Below are 25,791 nucleotides of genomic sequence, written 5' to 3' on the forward strand. Positions count from 1 at the left end.
GTTCTCTCCACATCTGGCCTGAGCCTGAGCCTGAGGATTCCACGTGCAACCTGGGCACCCACCCCCTAGAAGAAAGCCCCTCAATTTTACAGCAGATCTGCTTTCAGGGGACTGCTGCCAGGGGCAGGGGCAGGGGCAGGGGCAGGGGCAGGAGGGAGGCGATAACCACGGGGAGACTTGCCTTTTCGGCAGCATCCAGACAGGCCTGGCCCTGGGCTGTGTCCCACCCTCATTGTTCCATAAACCCTCACGGTCATCCCACCAGTGGCTACTGTTTCAGTCCTGGTTCTAAAGGCGTGTGGAGGGTTGAGTGTTGGCCCTCAGACAGGAATGTCCATGTGCTGACCCTGGGCCCTGTGAATGTGACCTTATTTGTGTGTTTTTTTAAAGCCAGCTTAAAAAAATATATATTTTTATTTATTGATTTCAGAGAGGAAGGGAGAGAGAGAGGGAGATAGAATCATCAACGATGAGAGAGAATCATGGATCAGCTGCCTCCTGCATGCTCCACACTGGGGATCGAGCCCGCAACCCGGGCATGTGCCCTGACCGGAAATTGAACTGTGACCTCCTGGTTCATAGGTCGACGCTCAACCACGGAGCCATGGCGGCCGGGCTGGATGTGAGCTTATTTGAAAGAGGGTCTTAGCAGAGGCCACTGAGTTAAGGGTCTTCAGATGACTTCATCCTGGATGACCCAGGGGCCCCCAATCCATGGCAATGGTCCTGCTGAGGCCGACCGGGAGGCCAGGCAGGAAGGAGTCTCCCTGAGAGCCCCCGGAGGGAGCCCGGCTCTGAGTTCGGACTTCTGGCTCCAGAGCTGCAAGGATTCACATGTGTGTTGTATGAAGCCACCCAGCAGGTGGTCATTCACTGTGGCAGCCACAGGAAACGAACACAAAGTGGAAATGGGGGGTCAGAGAGCCTGGCCAAGGCCACAGGGCTCTTGGGTTTCCATCCCCAGGGCAGTGAGGGCCGGCCCTTCTCCCCCCACGCGGCCCCAGCGCGGGGACCAGCTGCGAGGCGAAGGGCTTTGCCTTTCGGGGGAAGTTCATTCTCCCCGGGGTCATCGGCAGCCCTGCCGGCCGCCCTGCTTGACAGAGATCCCTGGGAAGGACCTTCACCAACGTGCTTTCGTTGAAAAATCTCCAAAAGGTGGGGCCCCGAGGTGCAGGTGGGAGGGAGAACGGGACGCCTGTGAAGAGACAGGGGAGACGCGGCTGGGGAGAGACGTGGTCCTGGGTGGGTGCTGCCGTGGAAACCGCCGCGAGCAGCCTCTGAGTGGACGGCCCGGCTGGACGGCACCGGAGCGGTGGCTCCGAGACGCTGAGCTCCCGGTCCAGCTGCCAGCACTCGCTTCCTCGGGGAAACCCAGGGCCGAGGAGCCCGAGCTAGTTCCCGGCTCCCGGTATTCCCCCTTGAGTTTTCCCTCAAAGACAAGCACTTCGGGGCCCGGGAAGACGGGCGTCGCAGCCCCGGCCTTGGCAGCCTCTGCATGTGCTCTGAGCCCTGAGCCGACAGAGCTGACGGCCGCCCCGGGGTCCCTCAGCCTCCCCGGACCGCAGCCCCTGCGGCCTCTGGAGGAAGCAGGCTCAGCACGTAAACCCGCCACCGTGTCCACATCGGCAGCGGGCACCTCACAGCGCAGTCCCGGCCCCGCGCCTGCATCCGCGTTTCTGGGATTTCTGCTTCCCCCCCAAGGCCCCTGGTGATGCAGGAGGCGCTTGTGACGTTCACGCGAAAGCCCCCAAACTCGGTCCTGTGGCTCGTGTGCTTCTCGAGGGCTTCCTCAGGGACGCGGTAAGGTCGCCCTCAGGGGAGTCAGGGAGGGGAGTGCGGCCTCGCTTCTCCTGCCTCTGGAGCCGGCCAGGAAGGGGGTGCACCGGGCCGGGGGGGAAGGCCTCGGGCAAGGTCAGCGCCCCTTCCCTGTGGCCCGCTGCCCGCAGTCCGGGCTTTCCCACGGGGAGCACCCCTCTGCCCAGGAAACGCATCACCAGGCCAGCAGCCTGGGAAGAAAGGTTCGGAGAAGCGGTTTTTAAAAGTGTTTCTTAAAAAAAAAAAGAAAGAAAGAAAGAAAGAAAGAAAGGAAGAAAAGAAAAAGACCCTCAGAGCCCAGCCGAGGACACCGAGGCCCGAGCTGGACGGGACTGTGCCGAGCACACCAGGCCGCGGCCGGTGCCGCCAGCAGCTGAGCCCCAGGAGCCCCCGAGGGCCGTGAGCGGCTTCCTCTGGGCTCGCGGGCCAGGACATCATTTGTTGATTCTAGAGCCCAGTCCCTAGCTCATGATTTCCTCCCCGGTTGCCATGGCCCCGTCCCGAAAACACAGCAAACGCCTGGCCCCGGGCAGCTCATTTATTTCAAATATTCCTTGCAGCTGGACTCCAACCACGCTTGGGTGTCTGGGCTGCAGCATGAACTAATTGCTCTGTCCTCGGCCCCTCCCCGGCTCCCCCGGCATACTTTATGGTTCAGTAAAGTCCACATTCCTCATCTCACCGAGGAGAGGAGCGAGGGGCGGGAGGAAGGGTGGGGGGAGCTGAGTGCAGGAGATGGACAAGGATGGGGAGGGAGGAGGGAGGAGGGAGGAGGGAGGAGGGAGGAGGGAGGAGGCAGGAGGGAGGAGGGAGGAGGGAGGAGGGAGGAGGGAGGAGGGAGGAGGGAGGAGGGAGGAGGGAGGGCCCTTCCCATCGAGAGGCTGCTCGCTACCTGCTGGAGGGCAGGCTATTAATTACATCCACATGGGCCGGTCCACTGGATGGTTTTATGAAGACCGCTCCCCTCAACACGAAAGCCTGCCCCCCCCCCCCCGACCCCAGAAGTCTCCAGGCCGCACAAAGGCCCTCCTTTTCCCTGTGTTCCCGACACCCGCCCCGCTCCCACCGCCTGACCCCACGCCTCCCTGGCCACCCCGGCCAAGCCAGCCAGAGCTCCAAACGCCACCCAAAAACCATGTCAGACCCCCCTTCCCTCCACACGTGTCTGGGGAAGGCATCTCGGGGTCCCTTTCCCAACACCCACCGTGATCTTTGGGGACTGTACCCGGGAAGAAAGCACATTTATCAGGAAGTCGGTTTAGGAACGTCCGGTCCCTTCTCCGAGGCCAATTCCAGGCCCGGACTGCCCCTTTCCAGAACAGAAAGCAGTGCGTGGCTCTGAGAGCGTGTGCTTGCACGCTGGCCAGGGTGCCCGCCCGGCCGGCCGGTTCTAACACCTCACTTCACCCCTGCTCCCCTCCCAGGAGATGGGCCCAGGAGGACCGTCCCTCAGGGAGGCTCACCCCAGATCACACCGCTCGCGAGGGTCAGCGCCAACATCTGAGCCCAGGTCTGACTCAGGAGGCCGTGTGCTTGTCGCCGGGCCAACCCACCAACACACCGAAAGAATTCCCCTTTACCCAGCAAGTTTCTGAGAGAAAGAGCTGACACCGTCCCAGTGGGCTCCCGACTCGGGCGAGGTCACTCGGGGAGTTTGAGAAAACAGCCAATTCCTGGGCCTGGCCCCAGAAATGTGGATTCGGTCCGGCTCAGGTGGGGCCTGGAGACATGCATTTTAACAAACACCTCCCAGGTGCTGCTGACGCAGGCGGGCTGGGGAGAGCGGGCCGGGGGCTCTCCGAGAGGGACACAGGACTCTGGTCCCAGGGGCTCAGCCGTCGGGCCAGCACCCTCCCCAGCCCAGCGGACCCCGACATGCCTTGAGGATGAAAAATGCCCACAGGGATGCACTCTGGTTCATTCTTTGGAAACTAGTCACGACACGTGATCATTTCTTGACTGTTCTCTTGCTCACTCACCCATCCTCCCATAAGTCAGCCTTTCCTGTGGTCTCGGCTGGGGCGGTGGGTGTGAGGACCCTGCCCACGGCAGCGGCCAGGGCATCCCCGTGCTTGGCCCTGGGGACAGACCCAAAGATGAATGACCAGCTCCTTCCACCGACTGCCCTGAGCCCGGACTCCAAGGGCACCCACGCCTGTTCCTAACAGCCCACTGTCACCTCAAGCTTCGCAGCACGGGGGCAGCCCCAGGCGCCCCGGGACGCGTGCAGTCCTTCCCATGAGGTTAGCAAGGCCCGCAGTCCGGGGTGCGGGCTCACAGACTTCCGAAAAGAGGTGGGGACGTTCTAGGATCACCCATCCAGGGTCCTCCTGCTCTTTTGGGGGCTCTGGCTGGCATCTGACGAGGGGAACGGGGTGGGGGGGCGGCAATCCCCTCATTATCCGCTGAAACCCGGGGCCCATGGAGCTGGCTAGCCCCAGGAGGGGTCGGCCACGCCTCTTTCCCCTCCCATGAGGCACAAAGAGGGACTCAAAAGTTAATAAACTTTCCTTTATTCGGTTACTGACTATGATCAACCATCATAAAATAGAATGGGAGTGTCAAGACTGTACAGGCCACAGGGCTCTGGGCTGAGGGGAGAGAAGGGTGGGCTTGAGGGGGACGCTGGGGGCGGGGGAGGGGGTGCAGAGACGACAGAGCCCTGCAAGCGTCCAGCCGCGGCGGGAGGCGCTGGGTCCGGCGGGAAGGCTGGGGCTGTGTGAGTGAAACTCTCGTGTGCAACATTCATCGGAGCGGGACCCGGCCTGAAACAGGAGGGAGGCAGATCTTCCAAAGCCTCACAGGGAAGGTAAGGCCTGAAACAGCAACCTCACAATAATAAGGGGCAATTTACATTCCTCACCCAGTCTTGGCACCAATGTTGTGCTTTAAAAAATATATTCCACTGGAAGACTTCTTTTTTCTTTTTTTTAAAGGTACCCTACAGCAGCTGTTTAAAACATAATTCTTACGGACAAATATATATGCATATATATTAAACATTTTAAACAAATAAAGTCATCTATTGTACCTGTACAGAAATGAACGGAGTCGACTTCGAGATAAAGAAATGGCAAACGTGGTGGCAGGGGCTGGGGTCTGCTACGTGGGGGGGCTGTGGCAGGGAGGGGGGGGCCCTCTCCTGCTGGCTGCCCCGCCCCGCCCCGCCCCTCTGGCTCTGGGGGGTCGTGATGAACTAGGCACTACGCGGAGACGTGCGTGGGCTTGTGTGAGGCGTGACGCCTCTCTCGTCTCCTGCACCCCAGCCTGCTCTTCGCTCCTCAGGGACAGAGACCCGCTCCTCCTCCCTCCTCGGTCCGGTCGTCCCGTGGGAAGCCGGAGCTTCTGAGGGTGCACATGGGACATCTCAGCGAGGAAGGCAGAAGCAAAACCAAACCCACGCCCAAAGCCCACGGAAGACACGGAAATAAACCACGTGCAAAGGTGTGGGAGCCCGCGTGTCAGTCACGGCAGGGAGACACGGGAGCCGCCACCGCTGTGGAGCCGTGACCCCCAAGATACTCCGACCGCTCGGAACTCAGAGCAGAGCCCCCGGGGAACCGTAGGTCAAGGGACCCAAACAAAGACACTGGTGCCCACGTGGGGACACACCACAGACAGCCCGGCGAGGGCAGGCGAGGCACACACATGCGGGGAGTGGCGGGTGGGAGAAAAGCAAGAGAGCCCTCCAGCGAGGTGACCGGAGCCAGGTCCCTTTCTAAGTGGAATAAATAAATGGCTTTCGTTATTGTTAAGAGAATAAATACAGGGTCCGGGGCACCGGCATCGGGACGGACGCTGAGTCTCTGTGACCGTGGGCGGGCGGTCCCTCCTGGCTGCTGCCTCGTCCCGGCGTGTTTCTGACGTCCTGAGCTTGGTCCCGGCACAAGCCCTGTCTGAGCACCTCTTAGCACCCCTGGGTCTGCTCTCGGTGCCGGGGCGCCTCTTGCAGGCCCCACCCCGGGACCCGGCAGGTGGAGGCTCCCCGGGCCACCCGAGAGCAGACGGGAGCGCAGGGCCGGGCTTCCGAAGGTCCTTTGTGTCCTTTTCCGAGGAGGGGCTGGGACTGGCATGCAGGGCCTTCGCCAATGCAGGGGAGGGGACAGGGAGCCTGTGTCCAGAGCTGTCCGCGTCCGTGTCCCGAAGGGCAGCGGCGGGAGGAGGAGGAGGAGGAGGAAGAGGAGGAGCAGGCCTTCCTCCCACGGCTGCGGACGCCCGTCCGAGGCGCAGGGTCCACGGGCAGCTGGGCGCTGGCACCGGTGGCTGTCGCGCCGGGTCCTGGCGGCGTCACTGGTAGAGGAGGTAGGCCTTGAGGGAGGCGGGCAGCGGCAGCGCGTGGATCTCGCCCAGACGCTCCTTCCCCAGGGCCAGGCGCACCGAGCGGCGGCAGAGGTCCATGAGCGGCAGGGGCTCGGCTGCGGAGACCGAGGAGAGAGAGCGTGTGAGGTTGGCTCGGCTCTGGGCAAACACTACCCATAGGAGAGCGTCCTTCCTATTCGCGTGGACACTCACAGGGGGATTTTCATTTTAAAGTCATCGTTCCTAGCGAGCACAGAACCCACCCTGGGCCGGGCGCCTGCGCAAGCTCTCTGCAAACACGCGTTCCCTCCCCACCACCTGGGCGACGATGATTTCACCATCACAGGCAGACGAGGGAACGGAGGGATGGAGTCCGGAAAACGCCCAGGGTCGCGCTGCTAGGCGGACAGGAAGCTAGGGTGCTGACCCAGGCTGTCCCCCTCTTACACCAGGGCGCCAGCAGCCGGCTCTTCCCTGCGTGCGCCCCGCACCAGACTGCACGCAAGCTTTCGGGAAAGGAATTATCTTGTGAGACCCCCAACTGCCCACGGGTACTGTTCCCATCTGCATTTCACAGCTGGGGGCACTGAGGCACAGAGGTCATAGGCCAAGGTCACAGGCCGGGCACCTGGACTGGGAAGAGGCCTCTAGCTGCAGCCTGTAAGGGCGCCCATGTCCTTGTGTCCCCTGAGGGCCCGGCCCTGTCCTCCTGCCTGGGCGGCTCCGTGCAGCCAGTGGCTCAGATAGACTTTCAGCCTCAGAAGGAGCCCGCCAGTCCTTCCCTCCCAGGCAGAGGCCCTGCTCACCCCTCTCCCGAGGTGACCTCCCCGTGCCCTCGTCCCTAAAAGCAAGGCCCGGGGAGCTCAGTGTTCTGGACATAGAAAGGGTGGACGCGAACGGGTCTGCGGCTTCACCCACGGGGGCCCCTTGACTCTGAGACTCCTTTGTGAGCAAAGCGAAGGCCAGACCCCCCAAAACCCCAGAGAGACCCCAGCATTTCCCTTGGGAGCCCATGCCACCAACACGAAATGGGTTCAAGTTCTTCAATAGTCACCATTGTGTCTCAGAATGTTAAAAGTCACGTTAAAACCTCGGATTACTGAGGACCAATCCTAAGGCTGAGGGTGTCGGGGTGAGGGGAGTGACGGCTCACGGGGTGGGCTTCTCTTGGGGTGACGGACCGGTTCTAAAGTCTATTGTGGCGACAGCTGCACAGCCGTGGATACACTAGAGGCCGCCGAGTCGTCCACTTTAAGTGGGTGAAGGGATGGCGTGTGAATTACATCTCAACAAACCTGTTCTTAGAAAAAACAAATCTTAGGATTGATAACGCGTTTGCTAAATCCCAGGCTTTAGAAGAAGATAAACAACTGCTGTCCGTCGCTCGTGGGCCGTCACAGGAGAAGGAATTGAAGTAGTAAACCTTTTCCATGGAGTGCTCTGAACCCAGGCCGCGCCTGGAGGCCGGAGGATGAACCGAACGACCTTGCATCCTTGAAGGTCAAGGTTGCCACAGACTCCGGGTGAGCAGGGCCGGGTTTCTCCCCCTTCCTCCTTGCAGGGCCTTGGGGGTCTCCCTCACCATAGAGCATCCTTGCCCAGGCGGCCCCAGATCTGGCTCCTCACCTGTGCCCTGCACAGCAGATCACTCCTCTGCCTGGGCCTCAGTTTCCCCATCTGTTAATACAGAATCGAACCAGATGGTCCTCAAAGTCCCATCCAGCTGAGGTCCCGAAGGCCAGAAACAGCAGCGCTTGGCCTGGACCTGCTGGTTGGGGAGCGGCCCTTCCGCTGGGCCGAGTGGGGGAGTTTGGGGGTGCTTCCTTGCTCCACTCAGCGGCTCTCCTCCATCTCCCCAGTCCCTCCTCCTCATGACGTGGCTCAGCCCCCACCGGGAGCAGAGGGGCTTCCCCTGGTGGCCGGAGGCACGTGGAGGCACCGACAGCCATTGACGGTGGCCCGAGAGCCCCGCCGGGCTGTGGAGTGAGGCCCGGGAGGGAGCTCCCATCACACTCTCTTGGCTTAATGGGTTTCGGGTCAACTCACTCTCCCCTTATGAAGAGACACTTGTGCACAGCGGGCCGGCACCAGCCGGCGTCCGGCTGCCCTATTTCGGGGGGCTCTCATCACAGCCCCAGTGGCAGCCGAGGCTCGTGGGGCTCCTAGCGTGTGCCTGGTGGGGGCTGTGGTCCCCATCCGACCGATGGGGAAGCAGGTTCGGGGGGTGAGAGCCGGGGCCCCAGGTCTGAGAGCCCAAGGCCAGAAGACGGAAATACATCCGTCTAAGAAACGCTAACGTGTGGCTCTTTCTGCACCAACGTGAAGCGAAAGCTCCCAGTAGCTCTTTGCAGCTCACCCAAAGGGGCAGGCCCGACGGCTCCCCCCAAAAGCAGCTGTGGCGTGTGTGTGTGGGGTGTGTGTGTGTGTGTGGGGGGTGTGTGTGTGTGTGTGGGGGGGTGAGGGTGTGTGTGTGGGAGGTGGGTGGGGGGGTGCTTCCCCTGCCTGGCCACCTTTGGGCCACACTGAATAGCCCAGTTAGGGAGGGTTCGCGCGACCAGAAGGGCGTGTCCTTCAGACATGCCACCTCTCCCACGATGGGCTGCTGGAGTGGCAGCTGACGGCTGCTGGGATGCCTTATGAGCTGAAAATAGGACACATCACCCAGGCGTCCCAGGCGTGGGTCTATTCCCGGGGCCTCAGTACACAAAGAGGTCACCCTCCCCAGCCGATCTCGCAGGAAGGAACCAAACAGTGAGGCAGGGGCATGGGCCGGCTGCTTTCAAAGGCCGGGGAGACCAAGAGTGCGCCAGCCACAGAGACAGGTGTGGGCGCTGTGCTACGGAAAATGTCTGTCCCCCGGGTTTTGGTTGGTTGCTAACAGGCCCCAAGAAGTCCCCCTCTCGCCCCAATACTTCTCGCTGGGAGCTGCAGGCTCTGTACCCAGCTCCACCCACAAAGCTGGGTGCCCACTGGGATCCACCGAGGTTCCCAAACAGAGGAGGCCGAGCTATTGGGTGAGCCCTGGCCGCTGTGCCATCTTGCTCATTTGCATCGTTTATATGAATGACAGGGGGCGGGTGCCAGGACGCAGCTCAGGAATCAGGAAGTGAATCAGGCGCTATTTATGGGAGCAGAAGGTTGAGGAACTGGGGCGTCCATGCGCCCACTTCCGCGTTTCTCGGAGAAGCGGTTACCTGGGGGCCTGTGTGACCATGCTCGGCCCAGCACCACAGCCCAGGAGGGACCTCCCATCACACTCTCCAAGGCCTCGGAGATTGGGACACAACTCGCGATCCAGAGCCCACGCCGTGTCTAGTGCACGGCTAAATGAATGTGCTTTGGAAGTGCCCCGGATTCAGCGACGTCCCCACCCTCACCTTCTCCGCTCCCGTCACGGGCCTGGCCGCACTCCTGCCGGCAGCGGCAGGGACAATGCTCCGTGAGATGGATTCTAGAATGCGTGGTGGGACTGCCCTCCTGGGATATGTGTGCCCGTCCCTTTACATGCAGCAGCTCTTACAAAAAAGCAGCAAAACCCAACACGAACCCCTCATCTTTGCCAACTGGGGAAGGACGCCTGGCACCTGGCCGGGTAACGTGGCCACCCCGGGTCCCCTGCCCCTCAACTCTGAGAGCCCACTGTCCCTGGGGAGGCAGGGCATCTAGAACAACCACGTCCCTCACCGGCTTTTGTCCCCAGACCCCCTCAGGGGACCCAGGAGCCGTCAGCACAGAGAGAAAGACCCTAATGAGCGAGAGAGGCCACTTGCTTACAACTATGTGAGCATAATTATGCGAGAGGACCTACTACCGCCAACGCCACAAACCCCAGCTCAACAACACGCTGGCTGCTGTGCTAGAATTTGGTCAACGCAAATTCTAAAGGCAGGTCAACCAGAAACAAACTACAGCTATCAAAGACCATTCATCCATTCATTTATTCATTTACTCACCGTCCATCCATCCACCCACCCACCCGCCCATCCATTCATTCATCCACCCACTCATCTACTCATTCATTACTCATCCATCCATCCACCCACCCATCCATCAAACCTGCCACCCATCTATCCACCCATCCACCCGTTCATTCATCCACGAGGTGCTGCTGCCAGATTGGCTGGCAGACTCCAGCGAGAACTTTTCATTTAACCAGAGGCAAGCAAGCGTCGCCTCTGAGGACCTGAGGATGCTGGGGCGTCTACTGAAAGACATCTGAATCCCAAGGACTGCACAAGCTCCTGGCCAGGCCCGCCCAGGACCCCACGGACACAGGCGGCCGGGGCAGTGCCACCTGGGACGGTGCCGAAGACACTTACGGTCGAGTCCGTTCAAGTAGCGCATGCGGATCTCGCAGTGGCCCCAGACGGCGCTCACGACAGGATACAGTTTTTTGCCTTTGAGTCCCCGAAAAGCCACGCCCATGTACTGTCCGTCCACAATGAAGCTCAGGGTCCCGTCGTCCATGTCCAGGGCCACCAGGAAAGAGTCGGGGACAATGAACGTCTCGTCCGGCTCCAGAAAGGCCGGGTACGTCTTGCTCGGCTGGTTCTTGCCGTCGTGGTAGAGCCGGTTGCGCCCCAAGTCCCAGCCCCAGGACTCGTGGTTGTTCCCCACGAGGGTCGTGTAGCCGACGGAGTGCAGGGGGGCGTCGGCCGTCGCCACCCCCACCACGGCGTGCGTGCCCCGCTGCCGCATGGCCCACGTGATCTGCCACACGTGCAGCCCCCGCGTGTACCCGACCTTGCCCCTGATGGCGTCCGTGCTCTGGGCCACCGGATGCCGGTGGAAGATCAGCTTGTCGTCCTCCTTGACGAAGACGTTGAGCGAGCGGTCGTTGTTGTTCCACGAGTGGAGCAGCTGGACCTCGTAGGACACGGGCGGCATGTCCAGCAGCAGCTCCAGGCGGGTGGGCTTGCAGTAGTCCAGGCCCTGGAGCTCCTGCTTCAAGGGCCGGTACGTGGGGTCCCTCATGTCCACCGTCTTGATCCCTCCGGTGACCTTCTGACCCATGTTCGCCTCCGGCTTCACGGCGTCCCCGACTCCCAAGGCAGACGCATCAACGGCGGGGTCTCTGCTCCCGAGGCGGCGAGGCGGCCTCTGCACGCGGCGGCGGGGTCCGTGCTGCCTACCGGGGGGAAGAGAAACAGGACCCGGTGAGCGGGGGGTGGGGGCGGGGAGACGGTCCACCGGGAAGGCCAGGGTCAGAGCGACAGGCCGGCCACAGACACGTCCCCGCAGCCCGGCTCTGGGCTCCCATCACCCCCGACACGGGCCGGCCGGGGCCTTGGCACCGAGGGAGCCCTGCCCTGTCCCCGCAGCTGAGCTGTCCTAAGGGAGAGGCCCCAGCCTGGCAGTCGCCGGGAGAGAGAAGGCTCCGGAACGGCGGCGAGATGCTTCGCTGTGCCGGGGGCACCATGTTCCTAATCGTGGTTTCTCAGGCAGAAGGCCCAGTGGGCACAGGTCTGGAATCAGCCCGTGCGGTGGGCATCTGCCCTGGTGCCAGCAAGCGGGGGCTGACTTCCCATGCCTGCTGCCTCGGGAGGCAAAGCCCTGAGACGCCCCCCGCAGCCGCTCTCCCTCCCGGCACAGCCGCCTCCCGCAGGCCCCTCGGCTCACGCCGGCGAGGGAGCCGGGCTGGGCAGCCAGGGAACTCCCGGTCAGCAAGGGCCTCAGCCCCGGGCTCTCTGCTCGCTCGCGGGCCCTGAGCCTGCAGCAGCCCCCCAGCAGGTCCCACATCCGCATCGTGCCTGGACTGGGGTGCCCACGACGCTCTCTGGAGGCCCTGAGGCAGCCCCATGCCAGGGGGCATGAGCCTCGCCCGCCGCCCAGCGTTCTGGGCCAGCCCATGGATGACCACCGCCTTTCCCTTCAACCGGAAGCCAACGTGGGGCTCCTCGGGCTCCAGCAGACCCTCTGGGAGGAAGTCCGACTCCAAGACCCCTCATCCTGCTCTGGCTGCCCAGCCGCTGGCTCCTTGAAGGGAGGGCAGGTGGTGGGTGGGAGAGACCTCACTGCCCCTGTGCCGCCCCCGCCATCAGGGGGCTCAGCAGGGGGAGGGGCTGAAACGTGGGGCTGAGGGACTCAACCACCCTGCCGACCCGTCCCCCTTCTATCCCCCCCTCCCCGCCCCCGTGCCCGCCTTGAAGAAGGGAAAGTAACAGGGACGGGGCTCCTGAGCCTCCCTCTGGGCCTGCGGGACGCTTGGCTGCCCGGTGGGGGCTGGGCTCCTAGGACGAGGGAGCCTGGGTGGGGGCTGCGGGGCTCCCCTCCGCAGTGGGCTCATTGCTTTCCCGCCGGGAAGCGAAGACAGAGCGCTGCGGGGCCCCGAGGGCGGGGGCCAGGGAAGCTGGGCGCCTGGGACCAGCAGGCCCGGAGAGGAGGGACGTGCAGGGGCTGGGCGCTCCCGAGGCCTCCAGCCGCCCGGAGCTGGCCCTGCCCTGGGAGGAGCCCCGGGAGACGATGTCTTCCTTCGGGACAGGCCGGCCTCCTGGAGGCTGGCTCCGGCGGAGAGAACGTTCCGGATGAGAACCCTTGGCCCCGGACCCCGTAACTCAGCGGCAGGCCATGCTTCTCCCCCTCCCAGTCGTTTCTTCTAAGACAGGCTGGGGACCCCTTGTGACAAATGCCTGCAAAGCCGGTGCAGAGCTGAGGCGTCCTTCTGCAGCTGGGGGCCACCTGGTTCCAGAAAGTTCTGTGCGTATGGAGACCTCGGAGACCTCACATCCTGGATCTCCCAGGACAATCCGTTTCAAGCTTTCAGTCCCATCGACCCCCGAGAGCCACTGACACCTCCAGGATCCCCCTTACGGCCCCACTGAGGGGCACCCCATGGCTTCGGGGCTGATGTGCCAGGCCTGCGAGGGAGGGAGAGCCTGAGGCTGGGTGTGGAAACGTGGTCCCGGTGACCCCAGAGACTGGCCTGCGGATGCCCCCCAACCTCCATCCGAGCATCCTCTGAGCTGGGGACGGCGGGTCTCAGTCAGAAGCACCCACACCCATCTCTGTGTGGACACCCCCCTCTGCCGGTGCCCAGTGACCCCTCTGCAGGATCCGGTGGGGACACGGGTCGGCTCTCTGGGAGGACGGGGAGGAAATTAACTTCCCGAGTTCATTTCACTGCCCCTTGGAGCAGGACAGCCATTGCCCTGCTCTTGGCTCTGTCATCCCAGCGGGAAGGCCCCTCGGAATCTCACTGAGGAGGGTCCCACCCCGACCATGTGACAGGTGACACTGGGCGGGGGGGGGCGCAGTGGGAGAGGATGGCGGTGGGGAGACCATGGCGACAGGTGACCCTGGGCGGGGGGGGGGGGAAGGGCGCTGTGGGAGAGGATGGTCGTGGGGAGACCACTCACACACACGGGTGCACACACACACGGGTGCACACACACCTGGGTGCTCACACACATAGGTGCTCACACACATGGGTGCACACACATGGGTGCTCACACACACGGATGCACACACACGGGTGCACACACATGGGCACACACACAGGTGCACACACACATGGGTGCTCACAGGGGCGCACACCCTCAGCACCAGCAGCTGCGGCATCCAGGCTGATGAGCAGGATGTTCCCAGAAAGCACATGGCACGTCAGCCACCGTGTCTCCAAGACCGCATCGCCCGCTCCTCCCCACGGCTGTCTCAGTCAACCCTCAAGACAGGCAGATTCCTGGACTGTGCCCCTCCTGTGCCACCAACCTCTGATCACCCCATAACACCCTGTCCCCACCGTCCTCAGTCCCTGGGGCTGCAGGGCTGGTGTCAGGCCTGGGGGAGGGGCTCGGGGGAGGAGGCCGTCAACACGCGCAAATGCAGCAGGGTGAGGATTCCACCAGGCGGAGGCACGTGTGTGTACATATGAATACCCATGCACGCATCCCCATGCGTGTGCTCATCGTGTTGAAAGGAGCGCTACCTGCAGGACCATTTTTCTATGGTAACGGGGCGGCCTGTTGGGCTGGGCTCTCCTAGCATCTTTCTCTACAGGTAAAGCCAGTTAAAGACCAGAAAGGGTCAGAGAAGAACTAGTGGCCATAAAGGCAGGCGGGGGCGCAGGAGAGAAAGGACAGCCTTCCCGAGACCCCGGGAGGTGTGTGCGTCGGCACGGCGGCCGCTCGGCAGCTCGGCAGCTCGGCAGCTCGGCTGGGGTCTGGCTCGCAGGCCCGAGGGCGAGTGAGAGCTGCCCCACTCGCCCGCCCGGGAAGTGTCATGTGGACACGTCCTCCCCCGAGCGGCAGGCACACCGCCCAGGCCACCACATCACGCAGGCCTTCTCCCTGTCCCAGCTCTGTGGGGACACAGCGGAGCCTGCCCCCGAGGCCGCCTCATCTTCACGCTCCCCTTCCCTCGGCTCCTCTGGTCACAGCTGCACCGGGCCCTCCTCCCACTCACCTACCCTCTCGTCCCGTCCCCGCCCGGCAGCACTGGCCCCCGCAGGGCACGGTGACAGAGAGAGGAGCACAGTCCCCAAGAGCAAAGCCGGGCCTGTGGCTGTGAGGGTCCCGTCTCGTGCGCTGGAGGGCTGGGCTCGGGGGAGCGGGGGGATGGACCACACAACCACACAAGGGAAGCAGGAGTGACGGCCACAGCGCGGACGCCTGTGCTGCACCCGGACACCGACTCATCTTCCCTGAAGAGGGACACAGAGGGCATGAGTGTGCACAGGTGTGTACACACATGCACACACACACGCACACACACACGAGAAGCGTGGCAGGCCTTCCAGATGTTGCACTTACTTACGATAGAGCGAACGCGACCAAAAGCCCTGGGACCGAGGGGATGGGCGTCGCTCTCAGTCAGAGTCACTAAGGGCTATGGTTTCCCCTCCTGAGCACCCCCCCACCCCACCCCCGACGCCCCACACGTCATCAGCTGAGCCCAAAGCCAGTTCATGGCTCACGGCGAAAGGGGTGCCTCTCGGGCAAAAGCCCCCCCTGTCCCTGCACCCACCAGAGCCGGCTGCCCATCATGCATTCCAGGGGACCCAGGCGCGTCCCAAAGCCTCCCCCCTCCTCCCAGGGCCGACCCCCAGCGTGGGCTCAGCCTGGGGCCCGGGATCAGCGCCCGCATCACAAAGGCCTGCTTCGAGGGGGCTTGGGGGGCCACAGCTCCCCACAGAAGGCAAGAGCAGCACCCACAAACCCCTTCCCTCTCGTCTCTCCAGCGGGACCCTCTGTGCCCGCAGGTGGAGGGGCAGCAGGTGGGACTTGGAGGCGCGGCGAAGGAAGCCCAGCACCGGATGCTGATCCCTGGACGGCGAGGAGGAGTCAGAGGCACCAGGCTCGCTGTGGGGGGTCGGAGGCCTGGTGTGGGGGGCCCGGCCTTGAATGATCTGAGGCAGAGATTCTCTCGTGACACAAGGGGGTGGACACACCCACTGTTTTCACCTCACACTTCACGGAGAGAAGGGATGTGGCCGAGGACAGCGAGAGGGGACGGGATGTGGGACCCACGGGGTTACAAAAGGTTGAGGGACCCAAGAGGATGTGGGGGTGCCTCTCAGGGACAGGTGTGGGTGTGCCCCAGACACAAAGACAGACCCCAAATCGGGACATGTTTCTCGGCCTGCAGGTGCCACCCAGGCGTAACACACCCAGCGGTCCCCCCACTCGCGTTCGCTCTCCCAGGAAACCCTAGAACCCCGCACAGGGGCACGTGGGCAAAGACACGCACCGAGCGGCGAACTCCGCAGCCGTGCACAGAGGAGGCAGCCCCTCCGCCCCCCCGCTGATGTGCTGACGTCACATAAAGTGAGACGTGATGCTCACATTTAAAAAGCAACTTGGAGGACAGTATGCAGCGCACGATCCCAGCTTTGTATGAACAGGATTAATAAGATTCTCTCGCCCTGGCTGGCGTGGCTCAGTGGATAGAGCGTCGGCCTGCAGACTGAAGGGTCCCAGGTTCGATTCCAGTCAAGGGCACATGCCCAGGTTGTATGCTCGATCCCCAGTGGGGAGTGTGCAGGAGGCAGCTGACCAATGATTCTCTCTCATCATTGATGTTTATATCTCTCTCTCCCTCTCTCTTCCTCTCTGAAATCAATAAAAATATATTTAAAAAAAAGAAGATTCTCTCTGTGCGCCTGTATCTGTTTGTAGGTGGAGGGAGGGAGGGGTTTAGAAGCACAAACACCAGACCTTTCACAATAGTTTACCCTGGAGGTTGTGGGGGGGGGGGGGTGCGCGGAAAGTGGGGACGCAGTTCACTTTCAACACGTATTGAATGGAAACTTTAAAAGATGCAAATGTTACTTGCATTGTCAGGACGATGACTGTTAAGCACACCCAAAGGAATACAAGGCTGGAAACTATGGATTGAACACCCTCCACTCACAAGAACAAGTGGCCACCAACGTGATTCCTGAAGACTCCCCGCTCGTGTGGCGCCTTTTCACCGAGCAGAGGATACGTGTTCGTTTGCCCACCGAGATGCACCCCGAGTCCCCAGCGGACAGTGAAACTGAAGGTCCAAACGCCCAGCGGGAGCTCTAGGAACCACCCCAAAGGGGGGAAGGGGGGCCTTATTTCTACCGCGATTTCTCCCGAGATGCCCAGTGACACTGCTTCTAACTGGCAAACGTTCATTTGCCCGCAGAAACGGGATCGCCGTCTGTCTCCGCCGGCCCACCCAGGAAACGAGCGAGCTGGGAAACCGAACCCCAGCCGCCGGGCTGGACAGCGGGCCGGGCACCACTCTGCAGGCTGGGCAGGGGGGTCGGGGGAGGGGCAGGGTAGTGACCGGAGAGGGGTAGAAATTTCAACCCTGGGCTCGAGGACAGCAGGCTCAGCACCTGCCTGGCGCTCCGTGGGGTCCCCTCCACGACAGCCTTCCAAAGGCCCCCTCAGCGCAGCGCCGCGCCCCGCCCCGCCCCCATGAACCGATCCTTTTGTTCCGTGTGTCAGAGAGAGTTCACCGAGGGAGCAGCGCTCTGGGTGGTACCGGCGGCACCTCCAGGGTGACGGGTGACAAATGCATGGAGCGGGGTGGGGGCGGGGCCCACAGGAGCGGCAGACACACACTCACCTCCTCTCCGCTCAGTTCCCCCTCAGTGCGTCCGTCCGTCCGTCCGTCCGTCCCACTGACCCCGGAACAGTAACACCATTGTTTTGACCCAAGACGGGGAAAGAATGAAATTCAGGATGTGGAACAAGGTGACCTATTTATAAAGCCTCCTTTCACCTGAAGATCAAACACGCTCCCTCCCGCTGCAGCTCCGCCCCACACGCGGGTGGTTGCAGCCCAGGGTTTTGCAAGAGAAGCCGCCCCGAGCGATCTGTGATCCTCGCAGCTCTGTGACGGCAACCTCTGCCGCCTGGCTGAGCGCCGGCTCTGCCTGCGGGTGAGGGCCCGGGCTCCTGGGAGCCACGGCCGCCACGCTTCCATGTGGGAGCGCCCCGGGCATCCTCCATGCAGGCCTGGCCACGGAGCCCCTGGGGGCGTTGCCCCCGCAGCAGGATGAGTGCCATGTGGTCACAGCCCCCGCCCCCTCCCCCCTGTCCCCTGAGCTGTGTGCTCGCTCAAGCAGGGACGCAAACGTCTCTGCCCCTAGAATCAACTCAAGTGTCGGACCCTTCTGGAAAGTTCTGACGAGTGATTTTGGAGGGAAAAGTCCCCCCACGGTCGGTCCAGAGCTCTAGCCTCTGACCTCAAAAGACCAGAAACGCACCTGCCGTAAACACCTACGGAAGGACCCGGATGACTCATCGGGCACTTTCAGAACGGGCTCGAGCCCGTGGGGCCGGGCCTGGGAAAGCGGGGCGACATTCATACAGAGACTAGAGCTCACAGGCGCGCCGCAGCCCGCCACGGCTGTGATGGCGACGGCTGGGCTCGGAGGGACCTCAGTGCCACACCGCGGCACACCACGACCTCCCGGAAAGTGCGCCAGGACAGTGGCAGGCCCGCTGTCGCCTGGCAGTGGGGATGGAGTCTCGGTGCCAGGCCCCTGACGTCGCCCAGCCTGGGGTTGGGCATCCGTCTATCTCACCGGGCCTGCCTGGTCCACGTAGGAGCCGGGGCGCCCCACGGAAAGGGGGCAGGGAGGCGGGCAGAGAGCAGTGCACGGCACCTCCACGGGGAGAGCCCACGGGAGCCCAAGGGGAAGGCTCGGGGACACTGGTCCCTCCTCGCCCCTCCCTGGCCGGGGGCAGCAGCCTGCACTCCCCCAGGTGACAGGCAGCCTCAGCCGCTGTGTCCACGACGCGCCCCGCCCCTCCTGCCGCCCTCGAACTCGCGTGGACACCTGAAGGGATGGAATGGTGAATGCCAAGTGCGGAGGGCACTCGGCCAGGCAGTGCCCAGGCAGGCCCAGGTTCAGGCCTCACAGGGCGGCCTGAGGAGCCCAGCCCACCTTGGAGGGTGTTTTGGGAGGGGAGACCCGCAGACACCCTTCCATCAGGCGGGAAGAGGGTGGGGAGGTGGGACGCCCCCTGTGAGGCCACAGCTTTGGCAAAGCTGCCTGTGGGGGCACAACGTCAGAACCCCCAAATCAACCATCCCCTTGGGCCCGCCGCAGGGCAGACGTCCCACACACGTCCTCCAGGGGCAGAGGCTGGAGGGATGCTCTCCTGTCATTGGGTTCACGGGAGTGGTTCTCAAAGTGAGGTCCCCAGGCACCAGCAGATCAGCATCGCCGGTTAGAGCCGCAAAGGCACGCCCCGCCCCGCCCGGACCTCCAGAATCAGAGACGCGGGGTGCCCCCTCCCCCGGCCCCCCCGCCCCGTCTGCATCCTAACGAGTCCTCCTGGGGATCAGGCGCTGCTGGTTGAAAGGACTCGAGCTCAATATTTGGAAACTCCCATCCACAGGACACGAGAACCAGCAGGCGCGGGTTGATAGCCACAATTTGTAAAACTTCCTGAGCTATCTTGACGTGACAGATTTCAAACGCTACATATGCTCCTGGGAAAGTTCCACCCGGGAACATGTAAACCATAAGGTAAAAGGTCCCCCTCCCACTCTCTGGTGCGCATTCAAGTGCAGATACAAAGCAAAGGACCCCCCCACCCCCGCCCCAAGTCCTCCCCAGTGTGCTTTCCCCAAATACTCATGTATTAGCGCGGAGGTCACGTTCACGTGTCAGGAGCGGCACCATATCCCACTGTCATCATTTCCGCAACGTTCCCTGACAGATGGCCCTCTAGGTGTTTGTACGAAGCGAGGGCTTTCCCCGTAACAGGACGGCCCCAGAGCAGTTTCTGCTCGTTTCGTTCACGGCCACCTCTCCTCTCACCACCCTTCAAATCTTGGACCTCTGCACGCCCCCCCCCCCACCCCACTGTGGAAGGAAACCCCATGTCTACCCCCTCGCCAGGCTTCCCGGGCTACGAGCTGACCGTGGCGGCTGCCGGCTCAGGAGCTTCTGCGCGGCTCAGTGGACCGAAGGTTTGTCAGCGGGGCCTGGAAGGGACGGCAGCCAATGAACTTGGAAAGGGTTCTGAGAAACCGGGCAGCGTGGCTCCTGGCGCAACCTAATCCCCCTCCCTGGGGGTTCTGGGAACTCAGCAGGAAGCCCCGGGAGAGGTGAATCCGGGCGGCACAGGCCGGTCGGTGCAAAAAGGACTTAAACCTACTTCGGAGGCCACCGCGGCCTGCGGGAACTTCCTCCGTGGGCTGCGGCCTTCCTCCTCCGACCCAGTCAACCCGGAACGTCCTGAACACCTGGGCCGCCGAGGCCGCCCGGGAGGGCCTCAGCGAGTCCAAGGCGGCACGCGGGAGGGTCTGGGGGCCGGCTCCATGGCGCCAGCGGGCCCCGCGGGGGGCAGGCAGGGAGGCAGGAGGAGGCCGCCCCCGCTGCGCCTCTGGGGGTGTGACAGCCCCCCAGTGCTGGCCGGAAGGATCGCCGTGCAGGGGCACAGGCAAAGGTTTGCTACGGCAAGTGGAGCGAAGGGCACAACTGTATCTGCGCTGAGAGTGAAATCTAGAAAAAAACCTCCGCAGGCAGATGCGGGGAAAGGGCTGAAAGGGACCCAGGAAAGTGAAAACGCTGTGTGTGGAGGGATGAGCTTCTGCGTTTCCCTTTCTCTCAGACTTCCTCACCGTTGCTGCATTACTGCAGAAAAGCCATAGAGGGGTGAACTTCAATGGTCACCAGTGGATGGATGGATAAACCAGTTGTAGAACACATACACGGTGGAATGCCATTCAGCCATAAAAAGGAATGAAGTACTGCCCGGCCGGCGTGGCTCAGGGGTTGAACGTCGACCTAGGAACCAGGAGGTCAGGGTTCTATTCCCGGTCAGGGCACATGCCCGGGTTGCAAGCTCGATCCCCAGTGGGGGTCGTGCAGGAGGCAGCCGATCGATGATTCTCTCTCATCGTTGATGTTTCTATCTCTCTCTTCCTCCCTGAAATCAATAAAATATATGCTTTAAAAAAAAGGAATGCAGTACTGATGACTGCTACAATGTAGGTGAACCTCAAACACTTGATGCTGAGTGAAAAAGGCCAGATATACACTGAGTGGCCAGATTATTATGATCTCTGAACGCATAATAATCTGGCCACTCAATGTGTGTGTGTGTGTGTGTGTGTGTGTGTGTGTGTGTGTATATATATATATATATATATATATATATAATATATATATATATATTAGAGGCCCGGTGCATGAATTCGTGCATGGGTGGGGTCCGGCCAGCCTGGCCAGGGGGAGGGGACATGGGCGGTTGGCCGGACTGCCTGCTGGTCGAACTCCTGGTCAAGGGGACAATTTTCATATTAGCCTGTTATTATATAGGATATACACTGAGTGGCCAGATTATTATGTGTTCAGAGATCATAATAATCTGGCCACTCAGTGTAAAAGGTCACATATTGCATTCTTTTTTTTTAAAAAAATATTGTTATTGATTTCAAAGAGGAATGGAGAAGGGAGAGAGAGATAGAAACATCAATGATGAGAGAGAATCATTGATTGGCTTCCTCCTGCACGCTCCCTACTGGGGGAATCAAGCCCGCAACCTGGGCACGTGCCCTTGACTGGAATCGAACCCGGGACCTTCAGTCCCCAGGCCCGACGCTCTACCCACTGAGCCAAACCAGCTAGGGCTGTTACATGTTCTTTATATGAAATAATTAGAATAGGTAAGTCCACAGAGACAGGAAGCAGATGAGTGGTTGCCAGGAGCCCAGGGCCAGGGAGGGGGGAATGGTGAGCGATCGCTAACGGGGTCCGAGCCTCTTTTGGGGGCGCGGGGGATGAAAATGTTCTGGAACTCGATAGAGGTGGTGGTTGCACAACATCGTGAATGTACTAAATGCCACTGATTGGACCTGTACGAAGGTTATTGCTTTATTATGTGGATTTCACCTCAACAAATAAAAAAACAGGTGAAAACTGTGCGCCTTCCCAAACCCGCCTGGCAGGCGGTGGGAGTGGGGAGGGGCCGCAGCGCAGAGAAGCGGCCTGCTCGCCGGGGGGACCCACAGGGACACGGCTAACGATAGTCATACGTGGGGAGTCCGCCTCCCAGAGCTGCGTCCCCCGCGCCCCGCCCCTCCCCTTCCTCCAGAGGAAAAAGCGCAGAGCTGCGGTTTGGCAACACCACGGCCCCGAGACGGCACCTGTAGATCGCGTTTCTCCGGAGGAATCCGGAATGCGCGCCTGCACCGCTGCGCCTGCACCCCAAGTGTGATGTGGGAGGGGGTGGCCGGCACGCACCAGGGCCGCCGGCCTGAGGATGAGGACATGGAAGAACCGATGTCACGGCGGATCACGCCTGTACGCACACTCCCCACCCTGGGAACCAGGCGGGTCGAGCAGAGAGACGTGCAGGGATCCCCAGGCCCTGCTCTTCCACAGAGCAAGGCAACACCCTGCGGGCGCTCCACATCGGCACAGCAGGACGCCACCCCAGCCCTCCGATCCGCTCCTCCCTCCGCCCACGGCGCCCGGGCCTGCCTGTCACCGGTGAGGCCCCAGCACGGCCTTTGGCCCGGCTAAGGCACAGGTGACCGGACCAGCTGCCGCACAGAGCCACCCGGGGATGCCGGTACCGCCGCCGCCCACAGACACTGTCTGGCCAGGCTCACTCCCGTGAAACACGAAAAGCTGGCCGAGAAGGACCCTGCTCAAGGCCTCTGTGTATACAGTAGGTACCAACTAAGTCTCAGCTGCTTACTCGCCCATCCCACACGCACCTGCGAAGCCCAGATGGGCTTCCCAAGACCCCCTTCTTTGTTCCTCAGCCCCTGGGGACCTCAACAAAGTGGTGACTCCCCAACTGGGAGCCTCATGTGACTGGAGTTCAGGAAAGGAGGCAGTGTCCCGCCCGCATCGTCCCTGGTGGGAACTGGCAGGAACCGACATCGACAAGGCCGTCCCCTGCAGAGGGCCCACCCTGAGAGCACTCTGTGAAGGGTCCGCTGATAGGCACCTGGAAAACACCCACGTCCACACGAGGGGACTCGGGCAGGAATCCATTCCACCAGTAGCTGCTGGGCACCTGCAATCTACACACAAGTAGAACTTGCCCTCATGGAGCTCCAGTCTAGTGGGGGAGACGGGGAACAGTCATTTGAACAATTAACGAAAGCTTCAAGGGCAGAGATCTGTGTCTGTGATGCTCACGGTGGTAGCCCCCATGCCTAGAACAGAGCCTGGCACATAGTAGGTGCTCAAGAAACAAGCCCGGAATGCATGAGTAGCTACTACAGGGTCAGGCAGTCAGTGTTAAAGAAAGACGAAGCCTGGGAGTGAGGACAAAGCAGGAGATGGGGGGCGGGAGGGGGGAATCAAGAGAAGTCTTCTCTGATCCAGTGATACACAAAGAGAGACCTGGGAGAAGCGGGGGAGGGGGAAAGAATGGGAAGAGCATTCTGGGCAGAGGGAACAGGAGGTGCAAATGCCCTGAGGTGGAGCACGCTTGGCATGTTGGGAGAACAGAGGCCACCTGGCTGGAGCGGAGGACGGAGAGGCTATCGGAGGAGACAGGGTGAGAGCATGCAGAGGGCAGCGCCCCGGGCCGCGGGGGCCGGAGGGGACTGGGTTTCGTCTCCGGTGTGAGGAGAAACCCAGGAGGGCTCTGAGCAGGCAGAGGACGCGGTCTGACTCCTTCCAGCAGAGTCCCTGTGGGCGGCGCTGTTGAGACGAGGCTATTGGTAGCCAGAGTGGAAGCAGGGTGACCAGCGAGGGGGCCAGAGCTCGGAAGCATGTGGGTGGTGGGAAAGCCAGAATGCAGAGCGTCACCCCAACTAGCTATGACCAAGAGATAGTGGGCCACAGGCCAGAGGTGCCCTGAGCTCGGGCTCTGCACCTCCCATCGGCCGCTCTCCGAGGTGAACGCCAATCCTGAGCGCACCTGACTGCCTACTCCTTATCCTGACCTTGTGGCCCCTTCGCCTCAGGTCTGTACATCAGGCTCTTGTGAGCTTGGTAGACATCTCCGAACTCTATCAACGTTGGGTACACGGGGGGGGGGGGGGGGGGGACCCAGTTCCTGATCCTGCAATACGGGGGTCAGCTATAGTGACCCCAAGGCCCAGTCCACCCCTCGGGATCCTCATCTGAGTGCCCCCCCCCCGCCTCTATCTGAGACTCCTTGGAACTGGACCAGGACCGGTCAAGGGCGACTGGCTTACGAGGTGCCGACAAAGATGGAGAAGACACTTGCAGTCTGGAGTGGGGCCTCCTGGACTTAAACTTCAGCTCCACGTGCTGGGCAACCTTGGGCGCGTTCTCCAGCCTCCCTGAGCCTCGGGGTGCTCATCCACTGAAATGGGGGTGATGACTGTTTGACCCCGTTATGGGCGTAAAGGATTGCACGAGGAGCCCTTGGAAAGCTCGGCACTTTGCAAAGAGCCAGCGCCGGTGATGGGTTTGTCATCCAGTGGCCCAAGGACGGGGCGGGGGGTTGGTCCCCTGAGAATGGGGTCTCCAGAGCAGTCACGCAGACCCCGAAACCCACTCCCCACCCCTCAGCCCACGCTCACTAACGGCGACAGCGAGGCCTCCGCGGGAAGCCCCCCACTGTGCTGGCTCCAGGAAGGGGTGGCTACTGTGGCGGGGGGTCTGTGGGGCCCTCGGTGTCTCCGGGGCCAGATGGCCGGGACACACACACTCAGAAAACGGTCTCAGGAAAGCAACTGGGACCCGGGGCGAGTCTGTCCCACTTGTCACCTCTGAGAACACAGGGGAAGAAGGGGAAGTGGGGAAAAGGGAAACTGGACCCATGTCCATTTAATGGGCGAGTCCCGGGTGGCAATCAGGGCCGAGGGGAGAAGCAGCAAGAACGAAGGCGTAAGCCAGCCCAGGACCGGCCATTCGAGCCACTCCAGGCCCCCACTCCCCCTGCCCCCCGTTCCTAGATACACGCAGGGGCTACAGATGCACAGCTCACGTGCTCGCCTCGGCACGGCTGCCCCGAGACCTCAGACAGGCCGTGCTGCAGAGGTACTTCCTCCGCACGGTGGGCTTCCCGTAAAATAAAACCACGTCCCTTCTCAGGCAGAACGGGGAGCCGAGGCCATGTCCCGCATTCCTGTGTCTGTGAGGGCCTGCCTCGTCACAGCCCGGCGGCCCAGACGCGGCCCCAGGCGTGGGGACCCCCGGGCGGCGGGCTGCCGTGGCTGGAGGAAGCCCGCGGTCCTCTCCGCCGCGCACGGCTGACGCGGTCCCGTTTCCGTTCCCGTATCAGAAGCGCCTCCTTTCTGCTGAGGCAGCAGACCTGCCAACAAAACAAGCCGCCGGGACCCACGTTTTCGTAACACAACGCCTTCCCTTGAAACGCGCTGCCATGAATCACGGAGGCTTAATCGCTTCGGCAGCTGGGCCGGTGGAAGGAATCCGTGTGAACGCCGGACAGCGGAGCTCGGGCGGGCCCCTCGCCCCGATATCCCACCTCTCCTGATGGACAGCACCCCCTCTCCAGGTCCCCAAATGGAAAAGCAGGCACGCCCGGGATCCTGCACGCGGAGCCGTCCAACTCCTTCCTGGAGAGGCAGTCCCTTTCGGGGCGCGGCGCCCGTCACCCTGCGTGCCCCCCGCATCGGGTCCCACCAGGGCGGCCGGGACCCAGCTCAGGCATCACCTGGGAGTTGCCGGAAAGGCGGCGCCCGGGCCCCTCCCCCGCCGACGGCCTGGGGATGGCACCGCAGCCGGACACCCAGGGGCGGGCCTGCCCAGGCGGGTGCGGGCTGTGGTGGGAGTCCTCCCGACGTGGAGGCCTGGAGGAACCACCTCAGGAAGAGAGACACAGGGTGGCCATCCCTCTGCAGGACGCCGGCCCTGAAACTGGCTCAGAACACACCAAGCCCAGAAGCCGACAGGTTAACCCAGTAACAGGCAGGGCTGCCGGCCCGTCCCCTGCCGGACCTACGGGAGCGGGCCCTGTGGGGTCCTTGCCTTCCTGAAGGTCTCGGTTGCTCGGGGTCGGGAAGACCAAGGTTACGGCAAACACCATGTCCAGCCCCCTCCTCTGCTCACAGCTGAGTAGGGGCTCCCCTCTGCCCACCTCCAAGCTCCTTAAAGCCCCCTCAGCTCTCTCTGCTCCTCCAGGATCCCCGAGGCCACCAGCCACCCGGCCTTGCTGCTTTCTCGTGGCCACACCTGTCATAATGCCGTTCCTTTCACACCAACAGCCGCACCCCCCCCCCCCCCCCCTCCATCCAGGACCTGTCCTGCCCTCTGGCCACAGCGCCTGCCCCGGCCCAGACCTGGGCTGC

At 62.3% G+C, this 25,791-nt stretch overlaps 1 protein-coding gene across 4 annotated transcripts in view; it reads right to left on the reverse strand.

Annotated features, from left to right (window-relative positions):
- Positions 1–4,293: 4,293 nt before the first annotated feature.
- Positions 4,294–25,791, reverse strand: part of SPSB1 (splA/ryanodine receptor domain and SOCS box containing 1) — a 60,214-nt gene continuing 38,716 nt past the window's right edge. For all 4 annotated transcript variants that reach the window (XM_079776390.1, XM_079776392.1, XM_079776393.1 and 1 more), the window contains 2 exons: positions 10,434–11,242; positions 4,294–6,230 (listed from right to left, as the gene is read on the reverse strand). In XM_079776390.1, coding sequence (XP_079632516.1) covers positions 6,103–6,230; positions 10,434–11,127 — 822 coding nt within the window. In that variant the 5' untranslated portion in view covers positions 11,128–11,242 and the 3' untranslated portion in view covers positions 4,294–6,102. The remainder of the gene's footprint in view (positions 6,231–10,433; positions 11,243–25,791) is intronic.

The sequence above is a fragment of the Cnephaeus nilssonii genome (genome assembly GCF_951640355.1).
Source record: "Cnephaeus nilssonii genome assembly, chromosome: 7".
Classification (NCBI taxonomy): domain Eukaryota; kingdom Metazoa; phylum Chordata; class Mammalia; order Chiroptera; family Vespertilionidae; genus Cnephaeus; species Cnephaeus nilssonii.